At 36.0% G+C, this 20,356-nt stretch overlaps 1 protein-coding gene across 4 annotated transcripts in view; it reads left to right on the forward strand.

The window, feature by feature from the left end:
• Positions 1-246: 246 nt before the first annotated feature.
• The window catches only part of USP22 (ubiquitin specific peptidase 22), a 71,659-nt gene continuing 51,549 nt past the window's right edge, over positions 247-20,356 (forward strand). For 2 of the 4 annotated variants that reach the window (XM_085309380.1, XM_085309382.1), the window contains exons 1-4: positions 247-379; positions 13,415-13,528; positions 14,091-14,135; positions 19,028-19,129. In XM_085309380.1, coding sequence (XP_085165506.1) covers positions 268-379; positions 13,415-13,528; positions 14,091-14,135; positions 19,028-19,129 — 373 coding nt within the window. In that variant the 5' untranslated portion in view covers positions 247-267. The remainder of the gene's footprint in view (positions 380-13,414; positions 13,529-14,090; positions 14,136-19,027; positions 19,130-20,356) is intronic. The other 2 variants (XM_085309381.1, XM_085309383.1) reach the window with 1 other exon arrangement.

Consider the following 20,356-nt stretch of genomic DNA (forward strand, 5'->3'; position numbering starts at 1 on the left):
GAACGAATAAAAGAGTGTTCCTCTGCTACAACCTCCAATTGTTGTTTTTGTCAAATGGAGGCAGAACTTCTGTATTCCCTGCTGGCCTGCAGCATTTCAAAGACACTGAGTAAAAGAGAATGCTAGCAGTTATTGCTACATTCAGTTAGCAGCTTCAGAAATTCAAATTAGGTTAGAATTAGTTGAATGCTGACCTTGGATATGTATTTCCATCGTTCATGTTGAATGTCTGTTTCTCTATTTCAGGCAAAGTCGTGCATTTGTCATATGTGTGGTGCCCACCTGAACAGACTCCACTCTTGCCTCTACTGTGTCTTCTTTGGCTGTTTTACAAAGAAACATATTCACGATCACGCAAAGACAAAGCGACACAATTTAGGTAAGCTGTCATCCTGACGTATTCGCTAGTGGTTTTTAACTCATTGCATTGTCCCTGATAATTCCAGACCAATAAGGTGATATGTTCTTGTAGCTAGCTCATTAGACAAGATGATTCATTAATTTTATTTTGGATCTCTTTGTGGCATGTTAAAATCAGTGCTTCAACTTCCACGGCATCTCAAATAAGTTTTTGTCGTAATTTAACTTTAAATTATTACTGCTTAATATCTTTATGAATTAACATCGTGTAGGGAAAAAATAGCAAAAACCTATGTAGACWATTGTGGGAGTTTCTTGTTTCTAGTGAGCTCACTAACCTAAGTAAAAAGAAAATAGTTTAACTGATGCAGAATAGCTTTCTTTCAGCTATCTCAAAACATCAGTGAAATACCAAGAAGTTCTTCTGTCAGTTTTTATGCCATATAACACTCAATCCCCTCCACCCCTGCAATCCAATATTATTTTTAGAGAAGAAGTTGCTTATTGCTTATAATGGAGAACAAGCTTTGGCTTGATACTCAAATACCACTAAATTTACAAGAGCAGCCTTCAGGTTGATTCCACCCTCCCTAGCTTCTTTGATGGTGGAGAGGAGGGGCAAGTTATCCTGTTTCCTCTTAATCAAATGAATTATACTTATGTCCAAAAAATTGGATTCCACTTGTCCCTTTTAAAGTTATAGTCGCTAAACTTCTTCAAATAAAAAGCTGAATTTTGATGCAGAGTTGTTTCATAAACTATGACATTTCAAGATTGTGTTGCAACTGTGTATGTTTCCCCTTTTATGAACAGCAGCACTAAAGAATAGCAGGGACAAATGAAGACCTGGTATTTCATGTAAGTCCATGTATTACCCAAAACATTTTTCCAGCCTTTTTCTGAGACCGAAAGATCAACTTACAAGTTTTCTAAATTGAGACTTCCCACATACTGTCCTTGCTCCTACACTGTTAAGTGTTTTTCATTGTGGCATGGTGAAATAGATCTAGCCAAAAAAAGGGAGATTTTTTTCTTACATTTCCTGTACTTGATTTAGAGGGTGAAGTCAATAATACAGGTTCTGATGTGACTAAATTGATGCTGAGTGTTAAACACCTGTAGTAGATTACATGATAACTTACATGATACATGTTAGCTTAAGTGAATAAAGAAAAGATGTTTCTTAGATTTCTGAGGGTTTCATGTTGTATAGCTTGCTTTTCAAAGACACTATAAAACTGAAAGAAAACACAGGTTTAAAGAGTGGACCTGGAGCTTAATCTTTTTATTTTATTTATTTATTTATTTTAAGAGAAAGGTAAAATCTATTTTTTCTGTATCCTTAGTGGCATTTCAAAATTATCAGGAAGGTGCAGCTCGTTCTTTAAAAAGCTATTTTTTATCTGGAATTAATTTGTGATTAAGCATTTGCCATCAATAAAAGTGGTATCTGTAAAGATGGTATACAAACCATGCAGATGTGTGTGTACTTTGTTGGTGCACTGACATGCTTGGTGTGTAGTTAAGACTAGTTTATTTTGAGTCTTCTGGTATTAGAAAATAAAGCTAGACTCAAAACTGCTACTAAAATCAGATCAAGATAATCTTCATTGTATATAGTGGGTTGTATAATAATACAACCATAGCRCACTGAATGTTCCATAATGAAAGAGAGTAAGAGTCCCAGTTGCTTGGGGCTGTTCAAAAGTATATAAAATCAATCACACAAGATTAAGAATCTCTAAGATTTTTTCCTTTTCAGAATGCAAAATACTGGTCATTTTATATTCTAGTTATGTCAAAATGAGTATTTTTTTTTTGGTGTCATCAGAACTATAGTTGGATCAATTTTGCTTAGACACTTCCCTGTTGTCAAGGTAAGCAGCAATATTCAGTGTTACCCAAGCAAAAAAAAAAATCCGTGTTTAATTTTGCTAGTGCTTTTGGTTGCTAATACTACTGCAGTTTTCACTGGAAAAAAGAAATCTGATAGGCAAAAGAGAGGTTAAGTGCTATGAAATTTCAAAGTGAACAGGAATTATTTTAAAACAGTTGGTGACTTTTTGCTGAGCCAACATCAGTCTCCATGGAGACTAACAGGAATTGCACACTTAATCACAGTTCTAAGAAATATCATAGATTTCAACTGCAACAGCTGTCTGAGTGCTGGAAACTGTGTTTTTGCAGCTAATGCTATACATCAATGGAGCCCTCAGGATCATAGTCCAGAGTGTTCTTAAAATACATCCCTTGTTATCTCTGCTTTCCTTAGCAGTACAAACTAGACACTCATGTTCTGACCTTACAGTGATACCTGTGCTCTTGCATCTGCCTGCCTATCCAGTGTCTATTAATAATATTGTCCTTATTTTAATATATTCCTTGAGGTGTGGATGTGAGTGATACTAATAAGTTGAAGAAATATGATCCAGCTGTATGAACTTCTTTTTTACTTTCTGCTTCTTACAATCTCTGTTGGTCTGTCATCATGGTAGGTTGATATTTCCACTAGGATGAACATYGGTAACGCAATATGCAATTCTTATACAGATACGAAAACCTTTGAGAAGAGGAAGAGAACACTGACCTTACCAGGACCTAGATGGCTCAAACTGTTCAAACTTGTCCTTTTCCCCTTCATAAGGGAGGTTTTCAGTTTCAGTGGTGTTTTTTTATTCTCTAGGCATCCCTCATCCCCCATAAATAAATGAAAATGATCTCAAACAGCCATGGGTATTGATTGTCCTGGGGTGGACTGCTCGGGGATGGTGTGTGTCAAAATACATAGTATGCTAAGGAGCTATCAGTAGTAAATAAGGCAGTGCTGTCTTTCCTTACACTTCTTGAGAATATTAAGATAGTTGCTCAAAGCCGGTATAATAAACATCTGATTATACATGCTACAGATCTCAAATCCAATAATCTAAGCAAAGTGATATCTTACTCTGCAGACAGGTTGCTTCAGGAATTTTATTGTTGTTCCAGTTTAAATATTTAATCCATAACTTCTGTTTTTTTTTTCCCACCTCTTCTTCCAATTTTGTAAAATACTTTGCTTCTTCAAAATCATACTGGGTAAAGTTATAGCGCCTAATATCCAGCCTTGTATACAGTAATGATCAGTAATTGTTGRTTAGAGAATAGACAGCAATGTAATTATTAAGCAGTTCTTCCACTTGCTCTATTCTCCCTTTTTCTGCTACCTAGCTCTTCAAAGTCTTTCTGAACAGGAGTCTGCATCTAGATGCTTGTGTTTGAATAGCTGCCAGTAGACTGTCCAGTGTTAGACTCATACCATTCTGGCATTCACAGCATGTAGCAGCAGTGAGTTCCACAATCTTGGTGGAAGCAGCGAGTTCCACAGTCTTTTTTGGAATATGCAAACATGTATATGTTTTTTCATTTTGCTTTATAAAGAATTTCATGACTGCTCTGCTCTGCATTCCTTTTGTAAGGATTTGAGAAATACTGAATAAAAGTTCCTTGTTGAACTTGCTTGGGATTTTTTTTAATAAAAAAAAAAAAACAACTAGATTAACTCTTCAGACTTTTTTTTCCAAGCTGTAGAGTCCTAGACCATTTTTAGCTTTTTTCTTATTGCAACAGTTTTATGATTCTGAATACTGCCATCCTACTTTTCTTAGTTCTGCTGTGTCCATCAGTGCTGATTGGTCTTTGGATTTATAGGATTTGCTCTCTTATGTCCTTAATAATTGCATGGTTTCTGGTGTATGTTTTTTGTCTTGCTCTAGGGCCCTGTTTTGGAGTTAAATAATAGAGGTAGGTTAAATAGCAGGACTGGAGTTCATTGCATAAAAGATTAGAGAAGATGCAGTTGGAAGGCTGAATTAGCATTTACTTTGTAAGGAAACAGGCAAACATACTTCATTTCAAAATTTAGTCCTGTTAGAGTATATTCATTATTTATTAGGTCACAAACTGGTTGTTGAGAAACTTTTTTTTTTTTTTTTTTTTCCTAAGGCTATGCTTGTGTAAGATTCAGTCCAATAATATGTGTTTGTGGTTAGAGGAGCTGGGTGGGCAAGGATAATAGTAATGCTCGTAGATTAAGTGGAAGATTCTTGTATGAAATTCAGAAGGCTTCCACTTCCTTTAGAAAACAAAAGTATGTAACAATCTTCATCTGATTCAGAAGAAATATCATGGAGGCTAATTTCCAACCTTGAAATCAGTCAACAGAAAAGTCTGGGTCCTAGTGTCAATGTGTAACTCTCTCTTGAAATCTACTATGTAGAAACAGTGTATTTATGTAAAGAGTTGTCAGTAAAAATGATCTGACTCTCGCTTGAGTTAGAAAGTATTTCCTGCAATGTTAATTCTGCATGATGGTAGCAGCGCAGGGTTCTTTTGGAGAAAAGCAAGACCTTCATTATACTGTTAGTGCGCAAGGGGCAAGTAAAGCAGTTCCAAGTGCAGCGTGTTGCAGTGCTGGAATATCAATTTGGTTTTCTTCTTGAATCTAGACTCAAAGGTGTGTGGTTTTTTTTTTTTTGTTTGTTTGTTTTTTAGAAAAACTCACCTGGACAGTTGTTGCCATCCTTCTAACTTGACTTCTGTTCTAATGCTTTGCTTAGCATGGGTTTTGAAAGAAAGATGTGTTAAAGACGATGAAGGCAAATTGAAAATAGGATAGAATTATAGTTATATTAGAGATGGATCACATCAGACTAGTATCTCTTTTTTGATAACACTACTGATTTTCTTAGAGAAAGGAAATGCAGTGGAGCTAATGTGTCTAGATTAAGTGCAGCATTTGACATTTTGCCACCCTTGAAAATTACTACTTAAGGTAGAAGTGGCAGAGATTAATATAGGGTTTATGAGGTATGCGAGGCTGAATAAAGGGAGACTGATGATTAACGTGTTGAAAGTAGAGTGTTTAGGATGGAGAGCCGTTACTAGCAGAACTAGAGGTCCTGGCATACTATTATTTACTAGTGGTCAAGAAGAAGGAATTAGATTTGTGTATGAAATTCATGAGGGTCACAAAATTCAGAGGTGTTCTTTGTATTAAGCCGGGCTAGGTAGYCCCATGATGAGAATTGCATAGCTTTATTGATGATAGTAATAGAAATAAGATGAAATTTGAAAGCAATACAAACTCTCTGTACTTTGACGTTAATAATAGCCTTGTGTTGTAAACCAAAGGGTCCTTGATTGGGAGTAGAGGAGGAAGAAAGAATATACTGGTTGGTCACGGGGTATGTCTTAGAACTACTGATGTTTCCCATAGCCATGGAAAATATCTGCTGTTCTAGGATGTAATGTGCAAGATACCGCAAACAAACAGCGAGCAGGTTATCATTTGCTCACATGATGTATGTTCCATCGTGTCATTCCTGTAGTTCAGAGAAGAAGGCAACAGGCGTTTGTTTCTGCAGTCGTTAGGACAGGCTCTAGTGCTCTGTCGGTAGTTGTGAGCTCCTGTAAGCCATCTTGCATCGAGCTCTTCTCAGCATCAGAATTGCCTTCTGAAGAGTTCTTCGTGCACCTAGAATATCCCTGACGGTCAGAAAGCCGGCCTCCTAAGTATTCATCTGCATATCACCAGCACTGTAYGCATCTGCCTGCCTCAGTCCTGACTACCACCTTCTACACAGTTCCATATCTTACTGCTGCTTTTACTGAAAATGGTGTTTTGAGGTACACTTACATTTTTGATCAAATGAGAATATGTAGATGAATATAAGCAGTTTGCATAATGTCATGTGAAGCAGCACAAAACTTGGTGGCTATGATTTTAGGAATTCTGCCAAAAACTTTCTGAAAAACACAGCAAGATTTAGTGGTGAGAGTTTTCTACGAATTTCTTTGTCTTAAACCTGAATATAGTATATAGGATCAAAAAAAGGTGCTTTGGCCAGGAGGATTTCATCCTTTCTAGTTTTCAAAGGTTTGCTGCTATCAAGGAAACTGCTGAAGTTTGTAAGGTCAAAGAAGGGCAGGGAGAGGACTGACAAAAGGCAAAGCATCTTTTACAATGGGAGGTGCTAGGCAGCTTGGGTATGGACATGCTGCAAACTCCTACGTCGTACTTTGTGTATGTCCGTGTATGTGCAAATTGTGTATGTGAAGTATGTATTTCTGAGGTCAAAGGGTGGGAGTTAGTTTTCTGCTCATAATAAATTAACAAAATTATTTCGGCAGACTATTGTCCCTTTAAACTTATATTTTAAAAACTTTTTTGGTAACTAGATTGCATAGGGATAGCGCAACATTCTTTCTGCATCTGAACAGCTTGCCTTTCCTGACTTGAATTTCCATGCTGTTGTAGGATGATACTTTAAACTGTCAGAGACAAGTGTGCAATTTGAAGCCAGTCAGTTGGCTCCTGGTTTTATTTAGATTGTTTGCAGCTTCATATTCACCTGCCATATTTTAAGTGCAAGTGAATCAGCCACTTTAAATCTCTTAAGGGACGCACAGGCAACTTGGTGAGTTTGGTAACTTTAGAGCACAGCTCACTGAAACCTGTTTATTGCTGTTAAAATAAATAAATAAATAAATAAATAAATAAATAATTAAGATCAGACCATTCATCAGTTTTATTAGGAAAGTGCATTAAAGTATCTCTTTAACCATGGCCGTAATTTTTGTTTGTTTTTTTTTTTATATATGTTAAAAGATTTGATATCTGAATCTGTATTTTGGCAACAGTAGGAAGTAATTGGGGACTTGTGGAGGGGGATATAATGCAGTTCTCAATGATTTTGGTGGCACTCAGGTTTTTCACTATTTAGTAGGATTAATAGCGTAAATTTTGGAAGTTTGTCCTTATTTGTGTAAAAGGAGTTTTAGGAAGTGAAGTATTTTGGGCAGTCTTGATTGAAAATGATGCTTTTGTAYCCATGCATCCATCAAACAGGTCATCCAGTAACTTATGAATTAAGACATCAAATTCAAAAGATGTTAGGCTGCACTTAAAGTATTTGTATATGTAAGGTAGGTGATGTGTACAGAAATTCTTAAGTTCAGAGATAACTGTGGTTAGAGTTAAGGCTCACATAATTGGGGAACTAATTTACTAAAAACTTGGTCATCTTATCAAGCAACAAAATGCGTTTAGTCTTAAAATCCTTTCAATTTTTGTGACCTGTATCTTTTGTCAGTTATACTATATTTTTATGGCAGCTTATCTTTGAAATGTGCCCATAAATGCAAATAAAAACAACACAAGTACAACTTATTTCACTGAATTTTGCTTATTGGATGTTCTTTTTTTTTTTGTTGTACAAAATCTGGACTTTTTTTTTATAGGTTCAGAAAATTCAGGTGGTGAACCAGTCATGGAAGGCTGAAGTTATACCTGTGTGTCGTCCAGACGCTTTCTTCTTTTTTTTTTTTTTTTCATTGTAGCGTCTAGCATCTGGCTCATACATTGAGTCAGTAGTTCTAGTAAAAAATTGCATGTCACTTCAAAGTTATGATCTGTGAGAGACTTACAAGAACATCATTAATAGTTACACAGGTCTTTCAGTATTTCTCTGTGCCTAGTATCTACATTGCCATGAAGAGTTACAACCACAGGATAGATGGGCATTGCAAGGCACAATATTAGGTGCAGTTATCAAGGAAAGTGTGTTAGACATTAGCATGGACCATTCAAGGCTACCAGGGACTGTGTATTAGTGGCTTAGCTGCACTGAAAGCCATGGTGTTGCATCTCCACTGCTCCTTGCTACCTGAACTAGCTAAATTTAAAGCTAGCTTGAATGTTCTTGAACATACTGCAGTTTTACCTTTTCACACAGCAGTGTAGTCACTGAACTTGGTAAAGACCCAATGGACCATACCTCTGCATACTACTGAAATACAACTTGTTAGGAGACTTTAATCATGGTGCTATAATCGGTTATCAATAAAAACAGAAGGAAGAATTGCTCTGAAAGAATTAATATGGGCAGGTAATCCTCCAGAGAGCTATAAATAGTGTATCGTTAGGCCGGCTGCCCAGGCCTCTCAGTCAGATGTGATTACAGATTCATGTCTGTAGGTAGGAAGACTGTAGGTTTATTAAAATTGATGAGAATTCTGGGTGGCTGTAAGCAGGGTGGAGGGGTGTTTCTCTTGCTCTTTTTTTATTATTATTTTATTATTTTTTTATATACTTCTCAGAGAAACTGAGAGAAGCAAATAGGCAGCCTCTGCAGTGAGTAAACCTCAGGAAGACTTGCCTAGGGAAGCAACTTGTATACCATGTGTCTGTGTCTATTACTAATTGGATTATGGTGGGGTTTTTTTATTTTTTTTGACCAAACAGATTATGAAAGAAGACACCAAACACTTTTTTATTATTATTTATTTTTTTGCTTGGCCTAAAGAATCACAGTAAATATTTTGTTATTCTAGTCACAGGCTGAGGGCAGTGTTGAAGTCCTCAATAGAGCATTAATGAGTAAATACTGTTAGAAAGTTTCTGACTTTCCTCCTTTTTAGGAGGGAGAAGTACTTTGTTCTGCCTGTGAGCACTGCTAGAATATCAGCAATAGTGGAGCATCGAGGCCAGAAACAGCCAGAATATGGTTCTGGATGAACAGCGAGATGGGCATCCGAGTGACATCCTGATGGTAGGGGTTGCTGGTTAATCCACATCTGAAGTATGGGCTATTGATGTCCATATTAACTGTTTACCTTGACTATTAGTACAGATGATGGGAAAGAGTGAGCAGCCTTCAGTGTTTCTGCTCACTAGTTCCTTGCATAAATCAAATATGTAATCTGATGCATCAGATGGATCTGCTAGTGTATTTTGGAAGTGTATTTTCTTACTGAGGTCAGTAAGATTTTTCTTCCTCAGATCAGTAAACCTTAATATCTTGTCAGCTTATGAATTCTTATCTGTGATGCAGTTTTCAGGTGTCAGGAAAGGAGAAAGAAGGCAATTATATACTTGTTTTCTTATCTGATATATTAGCACCAAAATGAGTAGAGAGTTGGATGAAGTTTAGAAAAATCTGTTCCTGTGGATTTAAGACTATTATCCATAACTGGTTTAATGATTAACATTTCAATAAGAATTAGGGGGGTGTGAATTAGCCTAGAGTGTTGGCTTACAATACTGTGTGAAAAGGTTACCAGTTTTATTTGTTACAGAATTTGAATAGAATGTAGGTGACTTGCGTGGAAGAAGTGTGTTGATTTCAGGTTGACAACATGCCAAGACTGAGTCACAGAAGTTCACAGCTGAATTAATTCTAACACAGACCTGAATTTCATCTTCTTYTTGTTGTACTTGAAAGCAACAAACATTCTGAGAAAGCCTGAATAGTTATGTTTTGCAAGTACTTATACTGAAATGTGAATTACAAATGCATCGTATCTTGATGAAAGATTATCATATATCATGAAGTATCCCATGTTCAGCTGTGCAGCATTAGTCTATTCTTGTAGGTCCTTGCYAAAATGATCATACATGTTTTTTGCTTAATTGGATGGCGTGCGCACACTGTCGTTCGCTCTCTGAGTGTGACACACTTCCCTGCTTTTTTACATATTGCTATCATGTTCCCACTCTCTCTGGTCTCTTTAATGTTTTCACAAGGATGTCAGTGGATATATTTGGCAAAATAAAGCACTCAAGCTTAAACAAAACACTTTACTTGGCTCCCAGACAGAGAGATTGAAGAAGACCTTTTGCAGCCTAAATTTAAACTTTCATCCCTGAGCTGTTGTCTTCTAATATCTGTCACTTGCACCAGTAGATAAAGTTGTTCCTGTTTACATGTGATCTTCTGTGGTACCCCTTTGTTTCTTCAGACTGATAGCCCATTTTTCATTTTGGAATAAAGCATCTTTCACTTTCTCCCTGCTTTTGTCTTGCAACTGTTTAGTTTTTTTTTTWTATATATGAAGGGATACAAGGAGATCTGACTTTCAGTTAATATTATCCTGTTGTCAGCAGTCTAAAAGCAAAGAAAAATGTCACTTTGCAGAAGAGGCCTTTTCATTACTGAATTCCTATGCCTGTAATGTTCCACAAACAAACAGGTATTCTCAATTCCTAGAATAGTAATCTAGATTAATTAAATCTGATAAAATCACGATGGGATTCTTTTAAATTTCTCCTGTTTTTTCTCCAATGAAAAAGACAAACTGTATACTTCTATAGAATGTGTATCAATTCTGTATGTATAGTAAGATGAAWCTGGATTAAAATACAGTGATAAGATTGATTTTTGGAGGGGAGAGAAGAAAAATGTTAAGGGTTTTTGTTTGTTTTTGTTTGTTTTGTTTTTTGTTCCCTCTGCGAGGGAGTAGTGTTAGGAAGAGCAGGTACTCCAAGATGGGAGTAGCAGCCATCCCGGAGGAGCCTAGTCAGAGAAAAATTCACGGCAAGAAACGTGATACATCCTGGCAGTGTCAGCAGTGGATTATGCTGAAACACCTAGGCATGCTTTCTGGGTCAGTAGTTCCCAAACTGTTATGGATATTTTGCACTCTCTTCTAAAGAAATAATTCTATTTTACTTCAAGACAACCACAATAAGATTAAATTAATGTGTATTTCGAGGAAAAAAATCCTACTAATTTGAGGGGAAAAAAAATAATAAAGTTTATTATGACCTTTTTCCTAGAAGCCATGTTACATCTTTCATCAGAAATTCCTGCCCTTTCATTCTGTTACAGTCAGGCCTGCATGACCTGTTTTTTCTCAGTCCTTGAGGTAATTTGTCCAAAAGCTATTGCAGTCTCCTCCGTGCCACTGAAAGTGTTGGCGTATATTCAGCCGCATTGTTTGCTGAGTATGCTGAAGGGGATGTGTTCTCAAGAGTTCTTAATCAGGCGTTGGACAAYTACGGCTTTTACTGAGCCCCCGTTAACCTTTTTGATTCTTTCTGGCAAAAATTCATTCTGCTCTGAATAAGTGGCTTATCCTTTGCAAAGTCTCTTGTTGGTTTTCATCTTGACACATATACTTCATCATTCACACGTGTAAGACCAGAAAGTTGAGAAAAGCACAGGCCCTCTCAGCATGGCGTGGGACTACCCACTCTAATGGTTACTGCAAAATGCTTRTGCTCACCAGGTGCCTCRTCTGTTTAGCCCTGTGATTTTTTTTYTYYCTCTCTCTTTTASTTGGTRGGTGAAAGGGTTGTCCATGGGGTGTCTTTTTTTTTTAAACAAATTCATGAGGAGTAATACTTGATTTTGTTTGGGGACCAGTACTTTGGATTTTCAACAATTCGTTGTTGATCTCTGTGCACAGCTGGTAACAGAATAGATACTGAAGTAATTGCTGTATAATTCATGCTAACTATGCGTAGCTTACCTGTGGTTTTTCTGACATACCATAGTTCTTTCACCATTGATCTCCACTGCAGCTAAGATTCTCCTCCACTTCAGTGATACTCTGTTACAGGAGTTTAGCTTCTCCAAAGCCTCATCAGAGTTCTGCTGTTTCGGATGTTGTAGAAGATAATACAGGCAGCCCTCAGCCTCTTCTACAAGTTGATTGCAGTCCAAATAGACAAAACAAAATGATTAAAATAAGGAAACACACAAAGATGAGAGCAAATAAACATTAAGGAAACTTCTTTAACTTATTTTTCTGTTTATTACCTACTAGAGGAGGCAGCAAGCAAAATACAATGTAGTCATGGGAAAAGTGATTTTTGGAAGGGGAGGGAAAAGAAGAGGACTAAGTGAGGGGAGGTAAGAGATGCATTGGCACTGAAGGATGAATAAGGCACAGTTAGGAAGAAACCTTACCAAACAGATTGTTATCAAAGTTAGAGGTGGAGCACTGATCAAAAAGTTCCCGAATTCCCTGCAGTGAAGGTGCAATTTCCATGTCCGCTGAAGCCATGGGCCGTTCTCACCTCTAGCAGGCGACGTAGCCCGCAGTTCATCTCCTGGCCCAACTGCGACAGGGATCGGGTAGGGCTCTGAGCGCTGGGCGCCTCACTGGCAGGGAACGCAAAGGATTTACCCTTATTTGCCCGTGGCACCAGGCAGCAGGGTGCCRGCTGCGTGCATGCGAGTCGCGTGGAATCTTGCCTATTTATACATTCAGAATTATTCCCTACTGTTTGTCCACCTAATGTGGTAGTGGCTTCCTTTAAAATGTATTTCCTTTACAGCAAGAGTATTTTAATAAGGCTTCTTACCTGGGAATAAAAAGAATTTGGAAATAATATAAATGGAGGAAATGCTCTCGAAGGAAGATAGTGGTGTGTTTCTTGGCTGTCTCCAAGGTGCAGGTTGTATTTTGGTTGCCAGAGTAAGAATTTGTTAGTGCCCATTGAAAACTTGTTTCTTTTCTTTGTTGATTATGACTTTGTCTTTTCTGATGTCCTGAAAATCAGCAGTTTGCTAGGAYGAGTTTTCATTTACTACTTCATCAGTCAGCGTTGTAGCAAAATGTAGCAAAATTTTTCTGATTTCTTTCTTTTATTGGCTCTTTTTTAGGGTCCATTTTGTTTGCTTATTTAAAGCATTGTTCAGTGTTTCTATGTCCATTTTAAAAGAGCCTAGGAAATAGCATCTAACCTGTGGAATAAACCACTCTGGAAGACTATAACCCTCGACAAATACATCTTTCAGTTTTCAGTGCTCTCTTTGCTTTGATTTTTCAACTGGATTTTTAAGTAGATACCTTCTAATTACTTTAATGGATTTGGATAGAAATTRTTTAAGTCATAGAAGAGAGAATTCAGACTTGCATATCAAATCTTAACATTGTGGTACAGTACTATTTCAGCACATACTGCAATCAGTCACTTTAATTATCTCTCTTGGCTACTTATATCTGTCTTTGTCTAAAATGTATATTGTGAATTACAAAGAACTCTGAGGCAGCTAATGGCTTGCTGTGCCAGAACAAATTGAATAACTTGCACTGTAACTGAAAAGTTTTCCCTGGGTTTTTTTCAGTTTCTAAGGTACAGATTTTTTTTTTGTTTTTGTGGACTGCAGAGAAGAAATAGTGTTAACTTGGAAGCCTGCTTTAAAATGTCTTCTATTTTATAAACTCACATCTTCTTTTTTTTTTTCTTTTTTTTTTCCTTCTCCCCAAATTCCCTTCTGTTTTGCAGCCATAGACCTTTTGTATGGGGGTATATACTGCTTTATGTGTCAAGATTACATATACGACAAAGACATGGAACAAATTGCCAAAGAAGAACAACGAAAAGCTTGGAAATTACAAGGTTTGGTTTTCCTGCCTGAATTTCTTGTTTTTGTTTTTAATCATACCTGTCCCTCCCATTTGTCAATGGCAAAAAATAGTAAAGGGAAGAGAGTGCTCTTTACAGATAGTACTATATAGGCTATGGGAGAGACAGATGTATAGATACCGTTTTCCAGGAGTTAGTTCCAGGAGTTAGATTGTTAGTTTAACATGTACACCACACTGAATTGTAGCAGAACTATTTTATTTTAATTACAAATATAAAAATATCTAATCCTGCAAAACTTAAATACTATTAGAGAGAGATCTGTGTTAGGTAGAGAATGTAACAATCTGTTCCTTTAGGCTAACTTGGATAATATAGGCAAGAAATCTGTTTCCCTCACATGAAATGCCACTTTTGTGTGTGATTTTTCTTTTTTTTATTACTTTTTTAATAGAACGTGCCAGCTTTACTTACATACACACCTGTGCTTTCATGGTACACTCACAGTATCTATGTAGAAATATTTACACACRAATATATGTACACACATTTGTTTTATTATTCAGTTTGCTTTCCCTAATTTTTTCTTTTTTAGCCTTCACCCCAACAGTGGTTTCTCACTACCAGTGTACAATGACAGGTAAGAAGCGTGGGCTGGCGACGCACTTGACTAACAAGCGTCCCTTTGCTGATTATCCTGCCATTTTAGACATGAATCACAGTTAAGAATGACAGTTTTATCATGCAAATTGTTTTTCTCTTGTTTGGATATGTTCCAATGATTAAATAATTATGGTAGACTTAATTTCATATACCCTTTCCTTGATAGAGCTACACCGAAACAAGCTTTTTTTCCCGTTTTTGGAAGGGAAAGGAAGTAGCATTTATCTTAACCAAACTGAGTAGTTTTTAAGCATCAGTTATAGACGCTTACCACCTTTCATTTTCCATGGCCTTTAGGGGTATGTTTTCTTAAAGTGGGAGGTCAGTGTTTGAAGACAGAAACTTCTGTCTAGTAATGGACTACTCTTACCRAATCCATGGCATCGTGTTTCGATGTGACTGCTTTAGTCAGGGTTGTGATAGGGTTTCAGACCATTCTTAACCTCATTTCCAATTTTAAAAATAGCTAACATTGTATTAAGTAGAGGTTTTTCTGATGGCATATCAAAACTATAGCTGCTTTAACTCAGTTCCAACTACAGATTGCATTCTACTACTTGTTTACTCCCTATTTTGAGGAAATCTAGCTTGAAAAGAAGGATAGTGAAGGTACGTGCTAAGTTCTAGAAGAAGAAAACATGATATAAAATGCRTTAGCACAAAGTACTTGCTTCAAAGCAAGAAAATAGGGAAAATTTTTTAACTTACTTTTAGGCTACACACCTCTTGAACATTTCTTCAATTCTTTCTAAAATATATCTTAAAATTTGTCCACTACAATAGTATTAACGCTTGCTCACGGTGCTATAGAAGAGAGCCCCCCAATTCTTTTTGAAGGCATAAATTCAGAGCATTTTGTCACATATTAAGGGCAACATAATTATTTGTGCCTTCTGGCACAGTAGGTCTGTTCCAAGATACAGCCAGTCTGTCCTCTGATGGACTTTAGGCTGGTATAACACTTGCTCAAGAGTATTAAGAGACTATTAAATGGGATTGTTCATCCTGTCTTCGTGGACCTCAACGGTGTGTGCTGAAGTGAAGAGTAACTGAGAGGAAATGACAGACCAAAAAAACTCCAAACAAAAAACTTCCTCTGTACTGGTTAACTGACTAATGAATAGAATATATTTATATTTAATGTACATCACATCTGCTGTTGCTGGAGAACATGTCAGCAATGACCAATGAAGTTATAAATTGCTCTCTATTCCTTCATTTTAAATTACTGGAGTATACAATATAGACATTTTTTCTTTAAAGCTATAGCATAGGAGCTTTTATTTTATGGCTTTGTGTCATGAAACTATGTGTATTTCTCAGCAAATTAGTCTGAGAAATAAAAAAGTAATAGAGAAATTTTCCCTTCCRACATTGTGTCAGTTCATACCTGTTTTCAGTGACTCATGGTACCTGGGAGTTCATAAAGGGAGGGACCCTCCCTTCAAACTGAGTGTCGAGATTAGTGCAGTTCACTAACACAGTGTTTTGCTCTTACTTTTCTGCTACAGTTAGATTTACCTCAGTGCTGTCTAAGAAACTAATGTAACTTTGTTTAAAGAAAAAAAAAAAGTGAATCCAGTCTGCAAAAACTGAGATTGGTTTAAAAATTAAAGTGTATATGTTGTATATTTTCAAATTTCTGCCTGCAGTGCTTGGAAGGTACTACTACATACTTTTAATAGATATTCACATAACAACATGATGCCTGGAGAAGAAACTTTAAGAAAAACCCCGAATATCATTAGATTCATTTCATATTCTTACAGTGTTAACTCTCTCTTTAGTGTGATGAGTTCACAAGTCCAGCAGTAATTCAAGATTACATGGTATAGTTYTGAACATGTTGCAATTCTACAGTTTTTCTGTGGTATCAGTTATTATTATACTTAATAATGAAGGAAGTGAGAATACATTGAGTATTTTGTCCTAATTAATGTTCAGATTCTTGGGGGCGGGGGGGAAGGAATAAGGGGCTTTTGCTAAAGGATAGCCAAGTAAGCAAGCTATATTAATGTCTACCTGCAAAACTGACTCTGTAAATTAGATCCTTCATTCCCTTTTATTTTACTTGCCCATGTGTCCCTAGTTAATCTCTAAAAAATGAAAATCCACATGTTTGTCCTAATGAAATTAATTCTTGGATGCAGATTTGACATGCTAACTTTAAATTGTGGCTATTTGATAGCATTGTTTTGAAAATAAGAGTTTTCACTCCCAATAATACTACTTTGCTTTAAATGGTAATTTGTGCATGTTCTGGAAATCTTTCTGTTTAAGGTAATTTATATAGGGGTTTTTGGCACATCCWTGAGTATTATTAAACCTATTTTTGTTATTTCACTTCAAAACATTGAACCAACCCTAATGAATAGAACTAGAGGGTGGGAGGGGTTGTTCTTTTCTTTTTCYTTCTCTCTAAATTTTCAACCTGAAAATCTCAACATTCTTAAATTATATAGGACGAATTCAGAATGAAAAAGAATACTTTGACTTGAGTCTATGAGGTTTCTTTTTATTATTTATTTTTCTCTCTGACTTAAACTTGCACTCTTGATGAGAGACTTCTGTAAGAAAGTTTTCTATTTTGCCTCTGTATGCTTGTTGTGGCATTAACTATCTGTAGTTTTCTGTTTGATTTGATTTCTTTTTAATTAAATACCATTTGATTCACTCAGAAACCTGCAAAATAATCCAGTCTGTTTTATTTAACTTTACTTAGAGTTGAACTTGTTATGAAATGCTTTGGTCCCAATCCTGTAAGCATTTAAGCAACATAATTATATATGGATATATAATTATATGAGTACTCCCACTGACATATGTGGAACTATTGCAGGTGTAAAGTTGAGCACACATGTGTTTGCAGGTGCTAATTTTTTTTTTTTTGATTTTTTTAAAAAAAGACAGGAGTTTAACATACCCAAGTTTATTTGTGTTGATTTTTTTTTTTTGTGAGGGCTCATCCTTTTGTCAAATTACTGTAACTGTGCCATGCTTAAGCTGTAGTGTAAAAGAATACGAGGCTTAATTTACTATTGGCTAGTGCAATAGGTGGTAGTAACGAGGTGCTGAAAAGAATACTGAGCTTTTCTTACAAACAGATTTATATAAATTCACGTAAGAATATTACAAATATGAAAAGGTTTGCTGAAGATATCTAATACAAAACTTGTTGCAAGCCAATGTTCTGTTGTATGTGAACTGCCCATATGTGCATCTCTGTAAAGTTGCTTCATTCAACGTTTGCCTATGCATACTTTATAGTGTATTCAAAGCATTGCAGCTATTTCATCTCATCAATCTGTTACACAGTAGTTAGATTCCTCTTCAGTTTTTCTGGGTGTGTTGCTTCATGCTGAACTTTGGATAAAGAAAAGGGACTGTGATTTTTGGTTTTCTTTCTTATGCTTCTTGCCTAATGTATTGAATCAAGTGAGTTTTTTTTAAAAAAAAAAAAAAATGCAACCATGTAAATATGAACTTTACTGTCCTCAAGAATCAAGAAATGAGACCTTTTATTCCTAGAACCTGGAGGGTCAGCAGTAACTATGAATTGAACATTTTTGGGTGGGTAACTTCTGACAAGCATAGCTATTTCTGAAAATGAAGATCAAAGAGCTATTAAAATTTAATGGATATTATGCAGAATGTGTAAGCCTCTAGCTGTATTTTCTACTCTCCTTTTCATATGTATGATTTATAATTTATTTTTTGTAGCACAGCACTGTTTCAACTGCATGCATTCTGTGAAAAATCTGACTCTTAATTGACTTTAATCCTTAGTTTTAGAATAGATTGCTTGTCATCCTATTATTCTTTACTTTTAATGCCGGGATGCTTTTGTGACTCACTGTAATTGACCTTGTGCAGCAATTTCTTTTTGCTGCATAGAATGCTGCAGCAGTACTGAGCTGGGCAGCACACGAGGCTTCACTGCTATTTTTCTTGAACCAGGCTTACACCGAACACACAGCTCTGTGCCTACTTCTCATCTGTTCTTCGTACTGATTACCTGACTCATTTCTACTCCCCTTTCTTTTCAACAAAAGAAATGTGTTTGAAATAAAATATTGATGTTTTAAAAGAATAATGGCAGATTTCAGCTGCAACTCGTGAGAAAAAATATTTTCCCAGAAAAAGGGTAGTTAAGTATTGAGGGGAGTTTTTGTTTGTTTGGGGATTTTTTGTRCTTCTACCTACATTTCATGGTAACATTGTAGATACTCYAGTACCTACTGAATGAATATCAAATACTGTAAACTTGCTAATTGCTGCTGCTGCAGCAGTGGTTATAAGGAAAAATTGTATTCCGTGATWGTATGTACAAAAACGTGTAACTATAGCATATGTTGTTTAGTATCTGTGAATTACTAATTTCTGCTTTGCATCTGTAAAGACTAAAACTGTATCTGTCCATTAAGTTGGATCTGTTTAATAACTCATCAGATTTCAATGACAAAATACTACTTGGTTGTCCTGTATCTTCTCCTAAAATTATACAGTGGTGCTGGTTTTGGACCTCCTGCAAAGAGCACCAAAAGGCGGGGGGAGAGATTTTTGAGTAAAGTGAATTGACTGTTGTGCTGGAATTTCTTTTTAACCAAAGCAGGAATTATAATTTGGTAGTGGAAAACTTTTTTGGGAATGGAAAGGTATTATGTACAAGTAACTTTTCCTTCTTTCTGCTTTTAGTTCTTGTTTGTTGGGAGGTCAGTTGGTCAGTTGCTGTGTTTCTAAATTAGTCTCTTGTAGTTGTGTATAGATTGAATCTAACTTAATGGACAGCATATTGCAAAGTTTTGCTTGAACAGGCTTTTAAATCCTTTTACTAAACAACTTCCTGAAACTTTCTTTTCATCTACATAGGCATTGGAGAAAAGTATTCAACATGGGAGCCAACCAAACGAGAGTTAGAATTGCTACGACACAACCCCAAGCGAAGAAAAATAACCACAAACTGCACCATAGGTAAGTTCTAGAAATTCTTTTCCAAACTCATACATGGTCACTTGTATTTTCAAAATTCTTTTGGTTTTCCATTAATATTTTTGCCCTTAGGCTGTTGTAGTGGATGTCTTTAAACTTATTTTGTTATTCTAAAGTTTATTTTATACTACCTTTCATTTGCCWCTCACTGTAGAAGGATGTTYGCTCTGTCACTGCAGGTACTGATGATGGTTCATCTGTGTAACAACTACAAAACAGGAAACTCTTTAACAATGTGTATTTAAAGACTAGCAGAATTCGATGATACTAACTCAGTCTTAACTGCAGATCTCATGCAATTTGATGAAGGAAAATACTTCAGATGTATCACAAATTATAGCATTCTATTGGTTAATTGGATTTTTAGCAGATAGAATAAGGACAGTGCTGTCTTTCTGTTTCTTATTATAAACTGAACAGGTTCTCTTCAGTTTCGTATTGAATCGGAAATGATAGTTCATTCTCCAGTGAGCTTCAAATGGCAGTTTTCAAATGCTTGTCAAATGTTTAGCATGCAGAGTTCAGTAGTCCCGAGCAAAAGAACTCTCAAATACAAACATGTATCTATYTATGGCTGAAGAGCATCTGGGTACGGGTAGTAAAAATGAACCATACCTTTCATTTTTTTCTGCAGTCTTTAGTTTGGGAAGTAGAGGGTTAAAATCAACTTCCTGACCCCCTGTAGTGAAGGTTAGTGGGCATTTTGCTGTTAAATGCATGATAACATTTTAATGGTGATAATGCAAGTTTGGAGATGCAGCTTTAGGCATTAGAAGCCAGAACCTGCCTACCAAGTTATGGTTTACAGCATAATCATATAACTTTTCAATATAACTTTATAATCTAATGTTTCTAATATAGTAAAATTATATCATCCAAAAGATATGTGTATATTTATTTAAAAAAAATGAGAAGTAGAGTAAGCTGAAAATGCAGATACAATAGTAACATTAAAGAAAAGACTGTATATTTRCTGTAGTGGAACAAGAAAGAGTTGGGAAAACATCTGGACTTCAGAAACTTCAAACAGCCTAGGAAAAAGTAACTAGAGATCGCTTGTATCTTTTTCACATTGGGATTTTAATCATTTTATGAAACTGATATATCTTGTAAATACTCTTACAGATTACTTAGACACAGGACAAAAAAAGTTGATTTGGTAGAACTCTGAAGGTGGATGTGACCTTTCTGAAGAAATGAAACACATTT

Source organism: Rhea americana, unplaced genomic scaffold, assembly GCF_003343005.1.
Source record: "Rhea americana isolate MKP2758 unplaced genomic scaffold, rheAme1 scaffold_297, whole genome shotgun sequence".
NCBI lineage: Eukaryota > Metazoa > Chordata > Aves > Rheiformes > Rheidae > Rhea > Rhea americana.